The sequence below is a fragment of the Meriones unguiculatus genome, chromosome X, assembly GCF_030254825.1.
Source record: "Meriones unguiculatus strain TT.TT164.6M chromosome X, Bangor_MerUng_6.1, whole genome shotgun sequence".
NCBI classification, from domain to species: domain Eukaryota; kingdom Metazoa; phylum Chordata; class Mammalia; order Rodentia; family Muridae; genus Meriones; species Meriones unguiculatus.
The window spans coordinates 77,354,743-77,370,646 of record NC_083369.1 but is presented as its reverse complement, the minus strand read 5'-3'; the positions used below and the strand labels follow the sequence as shown (position 1 = coordinate 77,370,646).

At 40.5% G+C, this 15,904-nt stretch overlaps 1 protein-coding gene across 1 annotated transcript; it reads right to left on the bottom strand.

The window, feature by feature from the left end:
- Positions 1–225: 225 nt before the first annotated feature.
- Positions 226–14,075, bottom strand: LOC132649865 (rhox homeobox family member 1-like). The gene is made up of 3 exons (XM_060374562.1): positions 13,696–14,075; positions 1,838–1,883; positions 226–390 (listed from the first exon to the last, which is right to left on the bottom strand). The coding sequence occupies exons 1-3, from the start codon at positions 14,073–14,075 to the stop codon at positions 226–228; spliced, it is 591 nt and encodes a 196-aa protein (XP_060230545.1).
- Between the last annotated feature and the right edge of the window lie 1,829 nt (positions 14,076–15,904).

Genomic DNA, 15,904 nt, shown 5'->3' with positions numbered 1-15,904 from the left:
TGAATGCCACAGAGGCGGAGTCTCCCCTTGTTCTGCCTGCCAGGCAGCGTGTCTCCACTCTGTGTTCCTGCCTCCTCACCTGCCCTGAGCTGCCTTTTGTAGAAAGACAGCCTTTTCTGTGCAGGACACACCCAAGGAATAAATGGGTCATTCTGCACTTTATTATTAATGTAAGGTAAGACGGATAGGGATGTCCTGGTCAGCATGGCTGTCAGAGTTCTGGTGTCACCAGAAGAACCCGTCCCCCACTTGCTCCTGGAGAATGAAGATTCTCTTGGACTCCACTAAAGTCTTCATGCGAAGGCTGTCCTGGGTAGGAGGGATGTTTATGCCCTTTAGTATTTTCCTCTGGTTCCTCCTCAGTTTCGCTCTCTTATTGTTAAACCAATCCTAAAATCATAGGGAGACAGGGATTAGATTAATATATTTAGCAGTTGCTGCTCTGATGAGAAAACACATCATGTAGCCTCATTTTCCCCCACAAATCTCTTTTGAAACCACAGGCAGTTTTAAGTGCTCAAATGCTTTGCATGGCTGCAGCTATATTAGTCCAGGTCAAGGACTGGCCTCCAGTTTCTTAGTTCCTTGTTTATATGTCCCTAAGACAAAAGTAAAGAAAAATATGTAGCACATAATATCACACCCTTTATTCTGCACAGCATTACCCAATTAGAGCCATGTGCTAAGCTCTGTGCATAGGCTTACAGTCATACTTTAAAAAAATTTTTCCTTAGACAAGCTCTTGTGCATGCCAAGGTGCTCGTGAACTCCCTTTGTAACCAAAAAAATGACCCTTTTCCACCTTAGTGGGAATTTTGGGGCAATATTTTTTCTGGACACAATATATAATGGCAGAAACTTAAATTTAGAACTACCATTATCCCGATCACCCTCTCAAAACTTTCTAAAAGAAATGAAGAAATTTACTATCTCAGACTTAGGCTTTCTATCCACATTTGTCACACCTAATGTGAACAGGGGGTTAGTTTATGAAAGTGTATTTTATAGCTCAATTATTCCATTTCCCTCATATTTTTCATTCATTCATTTCTTTCTTTCTTTTTTTTTTCTTCTTCTTCTTCTTCTTCTTCTTCTTCTTCTTCTTCTTCTTCTTCTTCTTCTTCTTCCTCTCATTTCTCTTTTTAAGACAGAGTCTCTTTGCATAGCCTTGGGTATCCTGGACTCACTTTGTAGACCAGGCTGGCCTTGAACTCTAAGAAATATGCTTGCCTCTGCCTCCCAGAGTGCTTGGATTACAGGAGTGTGTCACTGCTCCAAGCCATTCATTAATTCTTTTAGTGAGTGCATATGTGAGCTATTGCCACCAGATTCTCCAGCAATCACATAATTATTTCCAAGTCACCGTGAGTTTCAAAATGATGCATTATAGAATACCCTTGTGAAGGTCTCTTGTGTGCCACAGGGAGTCATATGTTAATTATAGGTTGTATATGTGTATATCACATTTATGTCCAAAATATATATGTACACACACACACACACACGCACACACACACACACACACAGAGAGAGAGAGAGGGAGGGATAGAGAGAGAGAGAGAGGTGAAGATGCTATTTATTTTGTTTGGCTTTTACTTCAGGGATGCATATGAATGCCAATCATGGGGTAGACACAACCTGCTAAAATTTTCCTTTGTCCAGTTTCTGCTTGCCAAGGTCCAAATCTTGTTTTCCAGCATAAAACCACCAAGAAAAATACAACAATTAAAGGACAATAAAAATATGGCAATTGCACAGGCCTAGAACAAGGCCATACATGTCCTGAGGCAGGTCTGAGATCAGCACCCTACTAAACAACATAGGCAAGATGACTGACCTGTACTTTCTGTTCTTCCACATTCATGAGCTCTGCCAGTTCTTTCCTGTGGAGAGAAAAAGACAGATACTTAGTATTCCATACTAAGTATCATAGGCAGAAAATGAACACAATGTGTATACTCCGTGCATATTTTAAAATTTAGCATCTTGTTCTCCATAATTATATTTAATTCTGCTGCAGTCTCTCTGCAGGAGGCCCTCCTCCCAGCCCACCCTAAATCCCCTTAGGGAACTCAGCCTCCTGGTGCACAACAATTCTACCAATCGTACTTGGTAGATGTAGTTAACTCACAGTAGCCACAGTTGTATAGGACCGAAAAGCCCACCCCAAAAAGATGGCACCAGATGTCTATACCAAGAAACACCTAAAACATCATAACTTCTGTTACCTATATCACAGCATCAAAACACAAACACGAATCAATATGACAACGCTCACTTTATTGTGTTAGGCTATAAGTAAAACAATTTAGCTGAAGTACGAGACAAGGACTTTAAAACACCAAATATTAATATGTTCAAAAACCTTAAAGAGGATATCAGTAAATGCTTTAAAGACCGTGAAAACACAAACAGTTGAATTAAATAGTGAAAACAATTCAAGACTTGAAAGTAGAAAGAGAAATAGAGTAATTGAAGAAAATCCAAAATGATATAAAAATGGAAATGAAAACTTAGGGTGCCAAACAAAAACCTCATATGTAAGCCTCAGCAACAGATAAAAAGACGTAGAAGATAAAAAAAAAAATCAAGCTACAAATAGCTCAGGAAATGTGGGACAATATTGAAACACCACAACTATCAATAATAGGTATAGAGAAGGAGAAAAGACCCAGGTAAAGGGCACAGAAATATTTCCAACAAAACCATAAAAGAAAATGTACTCACTTTAAAGAGAGAGATGCTTATCAAGGCACAAGAAGTATACAAAACACCAAATAGACTGGACTAGAAAACAAACTCTCCACAATATATAATTATCAAAACACTGAATATACAGAACAAACATAGAGTATTTAAAGCTGCAAGGGAAATGTCACATATAAAGGTGAGCCCATTCAAATAAGAAATGACCTTTGTATGGAGAGTTTGAAAGCCAGAAAGGAGTGAATCAATGTTTTAGAAGTTCTAAGAGACAGATGCCAGCTCAGACTACTAGACCCAGCAAATCTCAATTCTATTAATCAGAGTTGAGAGAGAAAGGGGAAAAAAAACTTTTCAAGATAAAAACAAACAATTTCTGCTACCCATCCAGCTTTACAGAAGGCACTAAAAGGAAACTTCAGTCTAAAGAGAAAGTTAAGTATACCCAAGAGGACACAAGGAATAAATAATCCCAGAACAGTTCATCAAAAGAGAGAAAAATCCATACCACCAAAACAAAATAACAGTAATCAATAAATACTGATCATTAATAACTCTATATTAATGGTCTATACTACTTCCCCCCAAAAGATACAAGCTAATAGTTCTGATAAGAAAATGGGATTCATTTTTCTGCTGCATTCAAGAAACACATCACACCACAAGACAGATGGAAAATGGTATTCCAAGCAAATGGAATCAAGAAGCAGACAGGTATAAAAAACAGACTTCAAAACTAATCAGAAAAAGAGAAAAAAAAAAGAAACTAACCAGAAGAGAGAGGAAAACACACTACACAGCCATTAAAGGAAAAAAAAATCTGCCAGGAAAAATAAATTACAAGGACATCCAAATTCATGAAGGAAACAACTGCAGTCACATATTAACATAGTGATGGTAAGCCATTTCAATACCAATTATCACTAACAGGCAGGTCATCTAAACAAAAACTGAACAGAAACTCTTAATTAACATTTTATCACTAATTTACTAAACCAGCCAAGTCCCTAACAATGGTCTATAAACATAATTCCCTATACACACAAGTAAGTGTATTCCTCTCACTCTTCGTCAAGGAAGCTTCTCTTTGCCGCAGATAGAGACCATTACAGAAAACCCACAACTAATCAAATTGCAGAGTTGTGGAGTTCATTCTCAACCAATGCATCTATAAAAGACTCCAACACCTTAGGCAAGCTGAGAAAGAATAACACCAGTGAGCATGCCAAACTGGATGGGGAGAAGCCCATGAGGCCTCAGGCCTACACAAAGAAATATAAGCAACCGAGGAAGACTAGGAATGGGAGAGGTGGCTTTCCCTAAGAGAAAGCACATCAATTGGATGTTTAATGCTAAACATCCCCCAAAACATACATACAGGTAACATTATATGGAAAAAGGTTCTATTTAGGAATATATAAGTATGCATACACACACACACACACACATACACATGCAATAACAATTAGGTTTTTTTTTTTTTTAAAAAAAAGAGGCTGTGGATTTGAAGGAGAGTGGGAAGAGGTATATGGGAGAGTTCAGAGGGAGAAATGTTGTAATTAAATCATAATCTCAAAAATAAAATAATGTAAAAAAGGAAAAACTGTAATAAATCAAGTGGACCTAACTTAACAACTACAGAACACTCTACCCAAATACTGAACAATATTAGTCTTTCTTTCTTTATTCTCAGCATCTCATGGAACAGACTCCAAAACAGATCACTAGGACACAAAGTAAGTCTCAGTAGACACAAGAACTTTGCAATGACAACCTGCATCCCATCTGACTACTGCAGATTAAAGCTGGATATCAACAATAGAAATGGCAGAAAGCATATGAAGTCATGGAAACTTAACAACTCACCGCTGAATGAAAACAGGGTCAAGACAAAAGTTAAGGAGGAATTTAACTTGCCTCATTGCATCCTCGTATCTGTAGGATGCAATGAGGCAAGTTAATAGTATTAGGTGCCTATGTAAAAAAATTGAGAAATCCCATACTAATAACTTAAAGACACACTTGAAAGCTCTAGAAAAACAAGGAATAATGCCCAAAAAGAATGGACAGGAGATCCAAGCTGGTAGCACCCAGAGCACACTATTTCTGATGAGCAAACTGTGGGCCCTAAAACATCAGCGATTTTGTTTCCCAAGTGAGAAAAGACCCCACAGTGTGGGAAGCAATCGAGTTCAATCTCAAGTCACCCAGCTAAACCCCAGAAGAGTTCCCAGGTTCCACAGGTGGGTCCTGGTAGGTGTACGGTAGCCAGCTCAGAGCCACAGGTCTGTGTGTTCTGATCACCATCCCACACTGAACTGTGGGTTGGCCCCACACCACCAGAGACTGGGTTTTCCAGTCAAGAGAAAACCCCACAGTGAAGGAAGCAATCAGGGCCTACAGACCTCAGGTCACCCAGACAACCCCCAGAAAAGGTCCCAAGATCAGGCAGGTGCTCAGTCACCAAGCTCAGAACCACAGGCCTACACATGCTACTCACCATCCCAGGCAGAATTGTGGGCCCCCAAACACCAGAGACTGGATTTCCCTGTCAGGAGGAACCCCCATGGTGAAGGAAATACCAGATCTGACCTCAGGGCACCCAGGCAACACCCCCCACAAAAAAAGTTCCCAGAAGAATTCCCAGGTTCTTGCAGGCACTCAGTCGCTAGTGCTGAGCCTGCTTGCTCTACTCACCATCCCAGACTGAACTGTGGACCCCCAAACACCAGAGATTGTGTCTCTCTGTTGGGAAGAAACACTATGGTGGGGGAAACATCAGGTCTGACCTCAGGACACCTGGCTAATCCCCAGAAAAGTTCCAGAGTTCCGAAAGGCCTGCCACATGCCTGAGTGCTGCGCTCACCTGCTACTGATTACCGCTTGGGTACTGAACTCCAACCTTAGACCTACAGAAACCTAAGACCCACGGGATCAGCCCCCAGATGCTGCTCCAAAGTGCAACCTGTCTCCCTAGCCAAACTGAAAAAATCTCGGGGCTTCCTGGTTCTTCAAGAGGGCTGTGCCCAGCAAACACAGTGTAAGAGCAGCAGCAGCTCACTAAATTCAGAGCAAGAAACCCAGTGGCAGGGCAGCTGTCTCCAGGACTTCTCCTGGTGAGAGGGAAGCCTCTGGACTCCCAACGAGCACAGTTATCCCACAGGTACATACACCCGAGGAGAGCTGTGGCAATACTCAAGCTATTAAAAACAATGAAATCAGGAAATTTGCAGGCAAATGGTGGGAACTAGAAAAGATTATCCTGAGTGAGATAACCCAGAAACAGAAAGACAGGCATGGTATACACTCATTTATAAGTGGATATTAGCCATATAATATAAGTTAGCCATCTACAGAGCTAAAGAAGCCATAAACTAAAGAGAACCCATGGGAAGACGCTTAAATCTCAGTCAGAATGGCAAACAGGATAGACACCAGAAGCAGTGGAAGAGAGGAAACAGGATGGGAACCTACCATAGATGTCCTCTGAAAGGCTCCACCCAATAGGGGAATAGAAGCAGATGCTGAGACTCACGGCCAAACTTTGGGCAGAGTGTAGGGAATCTATGGAAGAGGAGGGAGGTGGGGATAGAGAGTGATGGAGGGGACAGGAGCCCCACAAGGAGACAAACAAAGCTAAGGGATCTGAGCCAAGTGGGTTCCTTCCCAGACTTATGTAGCAATCAAGGACCATGCATGGAAAGGACCTAGACCACACGCTCAGATGTGGCTGATTGGCAGCTAAGTCTCCATATGGGTCTCCAAGAAAGGGGATCAGGGACTGCATCTGTCATGAACTCGGTTGCCTACTCTTTGATCACTTGGCCCTGGTGATAAGGCCTTCCCAGGCCAGGGAGGAAGAGGATCAAGGCAGTCCTGAGGAGACTTGATAAGCTATGCACAGATTGCAAATGGTGTAGAACTCCCCTTTTCAGTGGACTAGGGGAAGGGGATAAGTGATGAAGAGGGAGGAAGTGTGGGACTGGGGCGAGTTGAGGGAGAGGGTTTCAATGGGGATATGTAATGAATAAATTGGGAAAAAATGTAAATTAAAGAAAAACAGAAGCAAGGAGATTGTGGGGGGCAACTTTAATTAAGCAAGAAAATCACTCATATGTACTGGCAAAGTAAAGTCTGTAAGGATGTGGTTTTTCAATCCTACTTTCCAGATTATGTAATACTGATTAGGTTCATTGCAGCCATGAATTTGTTCTTTTTGAGTTCACCATAAATATAATACTGAAGTATGTTTGTTTATGACTTGTCCATTTTTTCCAATGACTATTGTCACGAAACAAATCTGCCCAAATTTGGCTGAATATAATGAATATGCTCATTGAAAAAAAAAGAATAGAGAGAAATACATCATTTAACTCAGGACTGAAATTAATGTGTTAGAAATAATAATAATAAAACTTACAAAGAACCAATGAAACAAAAAGTTGGTTTATTGAAAAAATAATCAATAAAATGAACAAATCTTTGGCTAAACTAACCAAACAACAGAAAAAGAGGATCCAAATAATTAAATTAGAGATGAAAAGGGAAAAACTACAACAGACACTAAGGAAATTTTTAGAATCATAAAACTTCTACAATTATGTATTCCATCAAACTGGAAAATTGTAAAGATGTGAATGAATTTCTTGATATACACAACTTACCAAAATTAAATCAATATGAAACAACAGTTTAAATTCCTGGAGAAATAGAAGTAGTATTTAAAAATCTCATTAGCCTACTTGGACAATAAACTGCCATGAGCTACATCAGCGCAGGGGTTCTAGGTTATCTCCATGCTTGGTACTTGGTTAGAGTATGAGTCTCTGGGAAGACCCCTGTGTTCAAATTTTCTGGGACTGCCTCTGACATAACCTGATTGGCCTGATCTTTGATCACCTCCCCCTGAGCGGGGAGCAGCCTTACCAGGCCACAGAAGATGACAATGCAGTCACTCCTGATGAGATCTGATAGACTAAGATCAGAAGGAAGGAGAGGAGGACCTCCCCTATCAGTGGACTTGGGGAGGGGCATGCGTGAAGAAAAAGGAGGTAGGGTGGGACTGAGAGGGGACGAGGGAGGAGCTTATAGGGGGATACAAAACGAATAAAGTGTAATTAATAAAATAAAATTAAATTTAAAAAAATCTCCCTAGCACAAAAAATCCCAGGGCCAGATAGATTCAGTACAGAATTCTAGCAGACCTTCAAAGAAGAACTAACACTAATACTTCTCAAATTACCCTGCAAAATAAAACTTAAAAGAACATTGTATAATTCTTTTTTATGAAGCCACTATCACCTTAATAACAAAACAACACAAAGACCCAGAAAAAAATAAAAAAAATCACAGACCAATATCCTTTACGAATACACATGCAAAAATTCTTAATAAAATATTTGCAAACTAAATTCAAGAACACACCAAAAAAGACCATCTATCATGATCAAATTGACTTTATCTCAGAGATGCAGGGATGATTCAACATACTTGAATCAATAAACATAATCCACCACACAAACAGACTAAAAGACAAAAAGAACATGATTAATTCATTAGGTGCAGAAAGGGTCTGTGATAAAACCCACACCTCTTCATAATAAACGTTCTGAAGAAAATAAAGATACAAGAGACATACCTCAACATAATAAAGACAGTTTACAGTACTCCTAACCACCAACAATAAGCCACATAGAGAAAAACTCAGTTTCTCATCAAATCAGGAACAAGACAAGGTTATCTACTCTCTCCATACCTATCAACATAGTATTTGATGTCTTAGCTAAAACCATAGGACAACTGAAGGAGATTGAGGGGATACAATTTTTTGGGGGGGAGGGGTCAAGACAAGGTTTTTCTGTGTAGCTTGGCTGTCCTGGACTCATTTTGCAGACCAGGCCAGCTTCAAACTTAGAGAGATCCATCTGACTCTTCCTCCCCAAGTGCTGGAGTTACAGGTGAGAACAAACACTCCTGGGTGGGGATACAAATTGGAAAGAAAGAAGTCAAAGTATCTTTATTTGCAGGTTATACGATTTTATACATAAAAGACTATAAAAATTCCACCAGGAAAATTCTACAGCTGATAAACACTCTCAGAAAAGTAGGAGGAAACAAAATTAACACACAAAAATGAGTAGCTTTCATATGTAAAAATAGCACACATTCTATGAAAGAAACCAGGGAAATAGTATGTTTCACAAATCCTCAAAAATATAAAACATGTTAGGAAACTCTAACCAAACAAGTGAAATACTTATATAACAAAAATGTTAAGACACTGAAGAAAGAAATTGAAGACAGCATTAGATAAAAAGAACTCCCATGGTTATAGACTGGTAAAATTAATATTATGAAAATGGCCATTCTACCAAAAGCAATCTATAGATTCACCACAATCCCCATCAAAATTCCAACAAAATCCTTTAAAGAAAATTTTAATGTCTTGAAATTCATATGAAAATATAAAAAGTACTATAGGATAACAATCTTGAATAATGAAAGAATTTCTGAATGTTTCACCATCCCTAACCTTAAACAGTGTTACAGAGCTACAGTAATAAAAACAATATGGTATTGGCTTAAAAACAAACATGTTGATCAAAGGAATTGAATTGAAGACCCAGATGTAAATCCACACAAAAATGGACACCTGATTTTTGATAAAGAAGACAGAAATACACACTAAGAAAAGGAAGTATCTTCAACAAATATTGCTGATATAACTGGATGTCTGCATGTAGAAGATTGCAAATGATCCATATCTACCACCTTGCACAAAACACAAGTCCAAGTGGGTCAAAAACCTCAACATAAAACCAGATACATTGAACCTGACAGAAGAGAAAGTGGGGAATGATTTTGAACATACTGGCACAGGAGACAACTTGATGAACAGAACACCAAGAGCTCAGGCTCTAAGGTTAACAATTAATAAATGGGACCTCCCTTAGCCATCAGAGAGATGCAAATCAAAACGACCCTGAGATTTCACCTTACACCCATCAGAATGGCTAAGATCAAAAATTCAAGTGACAACACATGCTGGAGAGGTTGTGGAGAAAGGGGAACTCTTCCACTGCTGGTGGGAATGCAAACTTGTACAACCACTTTGGAAATCAGTCTGGCCCTTTTTCAGACAGTTAGGAATAGTGCTTCCTCAAGATCCAGCTATACCACTCCTAGGCATATATAAAAAATATGCTCAAGTACACAACAAGGACATTTGCTCAACCATGTTTGTAGCAGCTTTATTTGTAATAGCCAGAACCTGGAAACAACCCAGATGTCCATCAACGGAGGAATGGATACAGAAATTGTGGTACATCTACACAATGGAATGCTACTCAGCAATTAAAAAATGAGGAAATCATGAAATTTGCAGGCAAATGGTGGGACCTAGAAACGATCATCCTGAGTGAGGTATCCCAAAAGCAGAAAGACACACACGGTATATACTCACTTATATAGATACGATAAACATACTGAAATCTATACACCTAAAGAAGATAAACAAGAAAGAGGACTAGGGGTAAGATGATCAATCCTCACTTAGAAAGACAAATGGGATGGACATTGGATGTAAGAGCAAACAAGTAACAGGACAGGAGCCTATCACAGAGGGCCTGTGAAAGACTCTACCTAGCAGTGCATCAAAGCAGATACTAAGACTCATAAGCAAACCTTCGGCAGAGTGCAGGGAATCATAAAAAAAAAAAAAAAAGACGGGGCAGGGGGGAGTTAATATGACCTGGAGAGAACAGGAGCTCCACAAGGACCAAATATATCTGGGCACAGGGGTCTTTTTTAAACTTTTATTAATTATACTTTATTCACTTTGTATCCCCCCCATAAACCCCTCCTTCCGCACCTCCTAATCCCACCTTCCCTTCCCCTTCTTCACACATGCCACTCCCCAAGTCCACTGATAGGGGAGGTCCTCTTCTCCTTCCTTCTGATCTTAGTCTATCAGATCACATCAGGAGTGGCTGCATTGTCATCTTCTGTGGCCTGGTAGGGCTGCTTTCCCCTCAGGGGGAGGTGATTAAAGAACAGGCCTTTCAGATTATGTCAGAGGCAGTCCCTTTTCCCATTACTATGGAAGTCATTTGGACACTGAACTACCATGGGCTACATCTGTGCAGGGGTTCTAGATTATCTCCATGCATGTTACTTGGTTGGAGTACGAGTCTCTGGGAAGACCCCTGGTTCAAATTTTCTGGTTCTGTTGCTCTCCTTGTGGAGTTCCTGTACTCTCCAGATCTTACTATTTCCCACTTCTTTCATAAGATTCCATGCACTCTGCCCAACACTTGGCCATAAGTCTCAGCATCTGCTTTGATAGTCTGCAGGACAGAGCCTTTCAGAGGCCCTCTGTGGCAGGTTCCTAACTTGTTTCCTGTTTTCTTCTTCTGTAACTAATATTAAAAAAATAGAAAAATAAAAATAAATAAATGGGACCTCATGAAACTGAAAAGCTTCTATATGACAAAAGACAACATCATCCCCACAATTCTTCAGGGCTGGCAGCATGTCCGGGAGTAGTTGAGCAACACAAAAGAGACTTCAGGTGTTGTTTTTTGTTTGTGTGTGTGTGCATGAGAACATGTTGTTCACACATTTTGTTACTTTTTGCCTTGTTTTCTTTTTTGTTTTAAAGTGTGTCTGCTTTGATTTGGGTTTTGGTCTTGTCGGTTTTCCTGTTTTGTTGTGTTTTCTTTCTTTTTCAGAAAGAGAACTGTTCATGTACTTGAATGAGTAGGGAGAATCTGGGAGTAGTTGGGGGAGGGGAAGAATGTAATTACAATACATTGTATAAAATATTTTAACAATTTAAAATTTGTTAACTCCTCTCACACCTCTGCAAGTATGCATTTCAGTAACTCTCAGAAGGAGCTGTGTTTGGGAGTGGTTTTACATTGCCTGAAAATTAAAGACTTTTTACTGCTGTGTGGTCTAGCTGTTAATATTAATGTACTATGGAAGGAATAAATGCTTAAATCTGCCACATACAAATTATAGATAATTTTGTGGCTTTGGGAATTGAATCTACAGTTCTGCATATGCTAAGCAAAGGAGTCTACCATCAAATTGTATGTCATTTATATGAAAAAGGGGTCTTTGGGATATAATTCACCCCCTAGAAGGCAGAAATTCGGCCAGATGTGAGCACACTGACAAGGCTTGAAGACATGCCAATTGAAGCAGGTTAGTTCAGAAAGGAGACTTCCTGCCTGGTTTTCCTTATGCCTAGACAAGTCACATAGAGAGGATTAATAAAGCAGGAAAGTGGTGGTTGGGGGCTACCTACGTGGAAAAGGCAGTTGTTTAATACGTTCAGGTTTTCCTTTGGTGTCATAGAGAGACTCCCAGAGATCCCCAAACCAGCTGAGTTTTGACCTTCATATTTGGTGTAAGCAATGGTTTTTATGTTTCCATGTTTGAGGACACTTTCTAAATGAAAGGAATCAAAAGAGTGGTCAGTGAGCATTTTGGAGGACCAGTTTACACCAATAGTGCATGAAAATTTTAACCTTGGTTATCAAGAGAGGCATTCTCTTGAGGGACTAAAAACTCAACAGATCTCTGACCAGCAGACAGGTAAGGAGGCCTCAATCTAATAAAATAACAAACGGTCTGCTTTTTGCTCACACTCCTTACCTTAGACAAAGGCCAATTGGGCTTTTTTCCCCCTGCCTTTTGCTGACTACTGCAGCCTGGTCAGGTATGTTCAAGGCCTGTCCTAAACATGTTTCAGTCTACAAGAACTTGTGAACCTGTCAGCTTCCCTCTCTTTCTCTAAGATGAGCAATGCAAAATGAGCAGCTTGGTCAGCTGAAAATTCCTGGCCCTCCCTGCCCCCCACCTGTGACTCCCCTCCCTACTTCGTGGGGAGGGTCTCTCTGCATGCCTTGCTGTGTGTGAGTCTTACTTCAATTTTAATAAGTTGTTACCCATTGTCTGGGATCTTTTCTGTGTTTAAATTCTTTTTTCTTTTTTTTAAATTTTTCATCAATTACACTTTATTCATTCTGCATCCCCCCATAAGCCCCTCCCTCCTCCCCTCCCAATCCCACCCTCCCTCCTCCCTCTGCATGCATGCCACTCCCCAAGTCCACTGATAGGGGAGGTTCTCCTCTCCTTTCTGATCTTAGTCTATCAGTTCACATCAAAAGTGGCTGCATTGTCCTCTACTATGGCCTGGTAAGGCTGCTCCTCCCCCAGGGGGAGGTGATCAAAGAGCAGGCCAATCAGATTATGTCAGAGGCAGTCCCTCTTCACATTACTATGTAACCCAATTGGACTCTGAACTGCCCTGGGCTACATCTGTGCAGGGGTTCTGGGTTATCTCTATGAATAGTCCTTGGTTGGAGTATGAGTCTCTGGGCAAACTCTACCCAGAACCTCTATGTAACTCTCTCCAACTACCACCATTGAGTCAGCTGAAAACTTAGTGGTTTCAAGGCAGAAGAGGGGAAGGAAGTGAACCCTGCTGGCACAAACCAGTAATTTCAGCTACTGAAGAAGTTGAGACAGTAGGATCACAAGTTCAAAGGCTGACCGGTGTACAGAGTTGGTTCAAGGCCAGGCTGCACAACTCAGGCCACTATTCTAACAAAACTAAAGAGGTTGTGGTCACCTACAGGGCTCTAGTAATCCTTACAAGGAAGCTTGTGCAAGGTACCTACAGGAATACTTCGCAAAAAGCCTCCACCACCTGCTGAGTAGGTTACCCTTTGATTAGGTTCAGTCATTATTTCTTCCTCATAGTGTAGATAAAGCCTGAGCCCGCCAGAGGGCGTACTCCTGTGGCGTCCACCGAGGCTGTTACATCCTGAAGTTCTCCGAGGAGCTTTTACCTCAGTGGCAAAGCTACTAAGCTTAACCTGAGTGAATCTACATGCTGAATCTCAAAGACATTAAAAACTTTTAACAAGAGTGAGGAGAGGCCCAGGGAAAGGAAAAGTCCTGAAAGACAGACCCCGTACACACCGTCTGAGAGAATCTGGATACTGAGTTTCTTCGAACACTGCCTGAAGTTCCCACAGCTGCCCAGGCGTGAATTTGTATGGTTTCTGAGGAATTTTGAATGATGGCTGCTCTCTGGTCCAGACCACATCCCCGGCCTCCTCTGGTTTTTCTTGCTGAGTGTTCCAGGTTTTAGTCGTGTGACGGCTTTGGTAGTTGTGGTCACTTAGAGAGTTCTGGTAGCCCTCACAGGACAGCTCGTTCGGAGTGTCTGCTTCTCCTCTGTTAAAGCCGCTACTGATTGCTGTGTAGATCACGTTTTCCTCAGGTTCAGTCATGATTTCTTCCTCATAGAAGTTCACCCCATAATAATCGTAGTCGAAGTAGAAGTACTTGCGGGCCATGACTGAGCTCAGACGAAGGCGCCCCCCTTTGGCTTCCACAAAGACTGTGCTCCTTGAAGCCCACTGAGGAACTGTCTGGGTTCTCCACGCTAAAATTGTTGCCTTAGGCGGAGTACATCCCACTCTGACATGCACACGTGCCCTTCTTCACCGCTGCTATTGGTTTTCCACCGACAACCCTGGATGAGGCTGTAGTTTAGGCATACAAGGGATGAGTGAGGACACGATCTTGTGTGTGGCTTCATCCCATGGAATAAGATACTTGTCATAGACAATGTGGCAAAAAGGGACGCTTGAAGCTGAATGCTAGTTTTCTAACTTGTTTGAGAAATGGGCCCATAGTTGGACCTGAGCTAAAGAGTTTCCCTGGGTCTAAGAGGGGATCTTGACAATGGCTTAGAATGCATTTTAAAGTGATTTAGAGTGGAGATAGGATATTAATAAAAGTAAGATAATTAAGTAAACTATTTATTAGGATGTAATTTCCATTTTTGGCCCTAAATGAATCTTCATCATTTTGTACTACCAATTACTTGAAGCATCATTCTCACTATTAGAAATTACAAAGTCAAAATAACAATAGCTATCAACTCTGAAAAATATTGGCAGATTCTTTACATCCCAGAAAACCAAGTTAGGCCACAATTTATTTCTGGGTAAAAAGAATGAAAGCACACGTGTGTAACCATGAAGATCTTTACAATTTTAACAAATAGTATAATCATTTACGTGTATGTATATGTTGTACCCGCTAGAAAAGACTGCTTGGACATGAGTTCAAGAGTTTGGGATGTCAGTGTAGTTCCGAGGCTTTCTCAGGATGAGCTTTTAAGCATAAAAACCATATCCTGTATTGATATATTTCAATTAACAAGAATAATTGGCCAGAAACAGAACTACAGAATCCAAAACAACAAACAAAAACAGGTTATTATTTTTGGAGACTTTCCCAAAACTACTTTGATGATTTAGGTCTTTGTTTTTACTTTGACATGTGGTGCTGTCTACAAGCTGAGTTTTACAGCCTGCATGGTACCTCCACTGTAGAGTCAGTTATGTAAAAGTCTAGAGACCTAGTAAGGTATGTGGACCCTGTTACAGTATATAGTCAATCATTTTATTAAAGTAAAATTCTTCATAGTTTATTATTAGTAAGCATTTGATTTGAATATGGGTGTTTCATGGATGTTTACCTTTGATAACACAAAAGTTCAGGTCCAAAAGGATCACATTTTAAAATGTTTAAGGAGGTCTCATTTAGTATACCATGTAGCCTTCCAGAAGTGAAGGTTCCTTTTTTGGGGAGGGAGGGGTTGTTCGTTTTGTTATGGACCACACTTATTACATTCAGGAGTCACTGGGTATCTAGAATTTTCTGGAACCATGTACAAGAGTCCCAAGTTAGGAAATTCACAGGGTCCTTAAGAGGTCATTGCCCTGTCTACCACACTTCTACTATTGGTGACCTTACCCCAAGCTGCTATGTGGCTTCAGATAAATCTTGTTAAAGTAACCTTGCTGTTCCTGCCTCTCTATCTATGATCTGGACAGTGTCCCTTGGTGACCCAGATGAGATCTAGGACATTGAACTCTTTGATTTCCAAAGAGTTTAGTTCATGTATAAAGAGTTTACCTACCTTTGCTGGTAGCTTCATTCTCACTCATAATCTTGTAGTATTATTCTCTCCATGGTTGGCTGAGGGGAATTAATCTTGAATAGTCAATGGAAATGACATTGACCTTCCCTGAAGGAGTTGTTCAACAATACAACAGGATCCATTCTCACCACTCATCTTTGCTTTCAGATGTATAAATGTATTGATATCTCA

Bases quoted from the DNA above. Each gene is read 5' to 3' on its own strand.
- LOC132649865 (XM_060374562.1), bottom strand. From the start codon at position 14,075: ATGGCCCGCAAGTACTTCTACTTCGACTACGATTATTATGGGGTGAAC. The intron at 1,884-13,695 runs GTGTGTACGGGG...TTCTCTCCACAG, and splicing joins TATCCAGATTCTCTCAGACG to GAAAGAACTGGCAGAGCTCA. The intron at 391-1,837 runs GTCAGTCATCTT...CTATGATTTTAG, and splicing joins TGGAAGAACAGAAAGTACAG to GATTGGTTTAACAATAAGAG.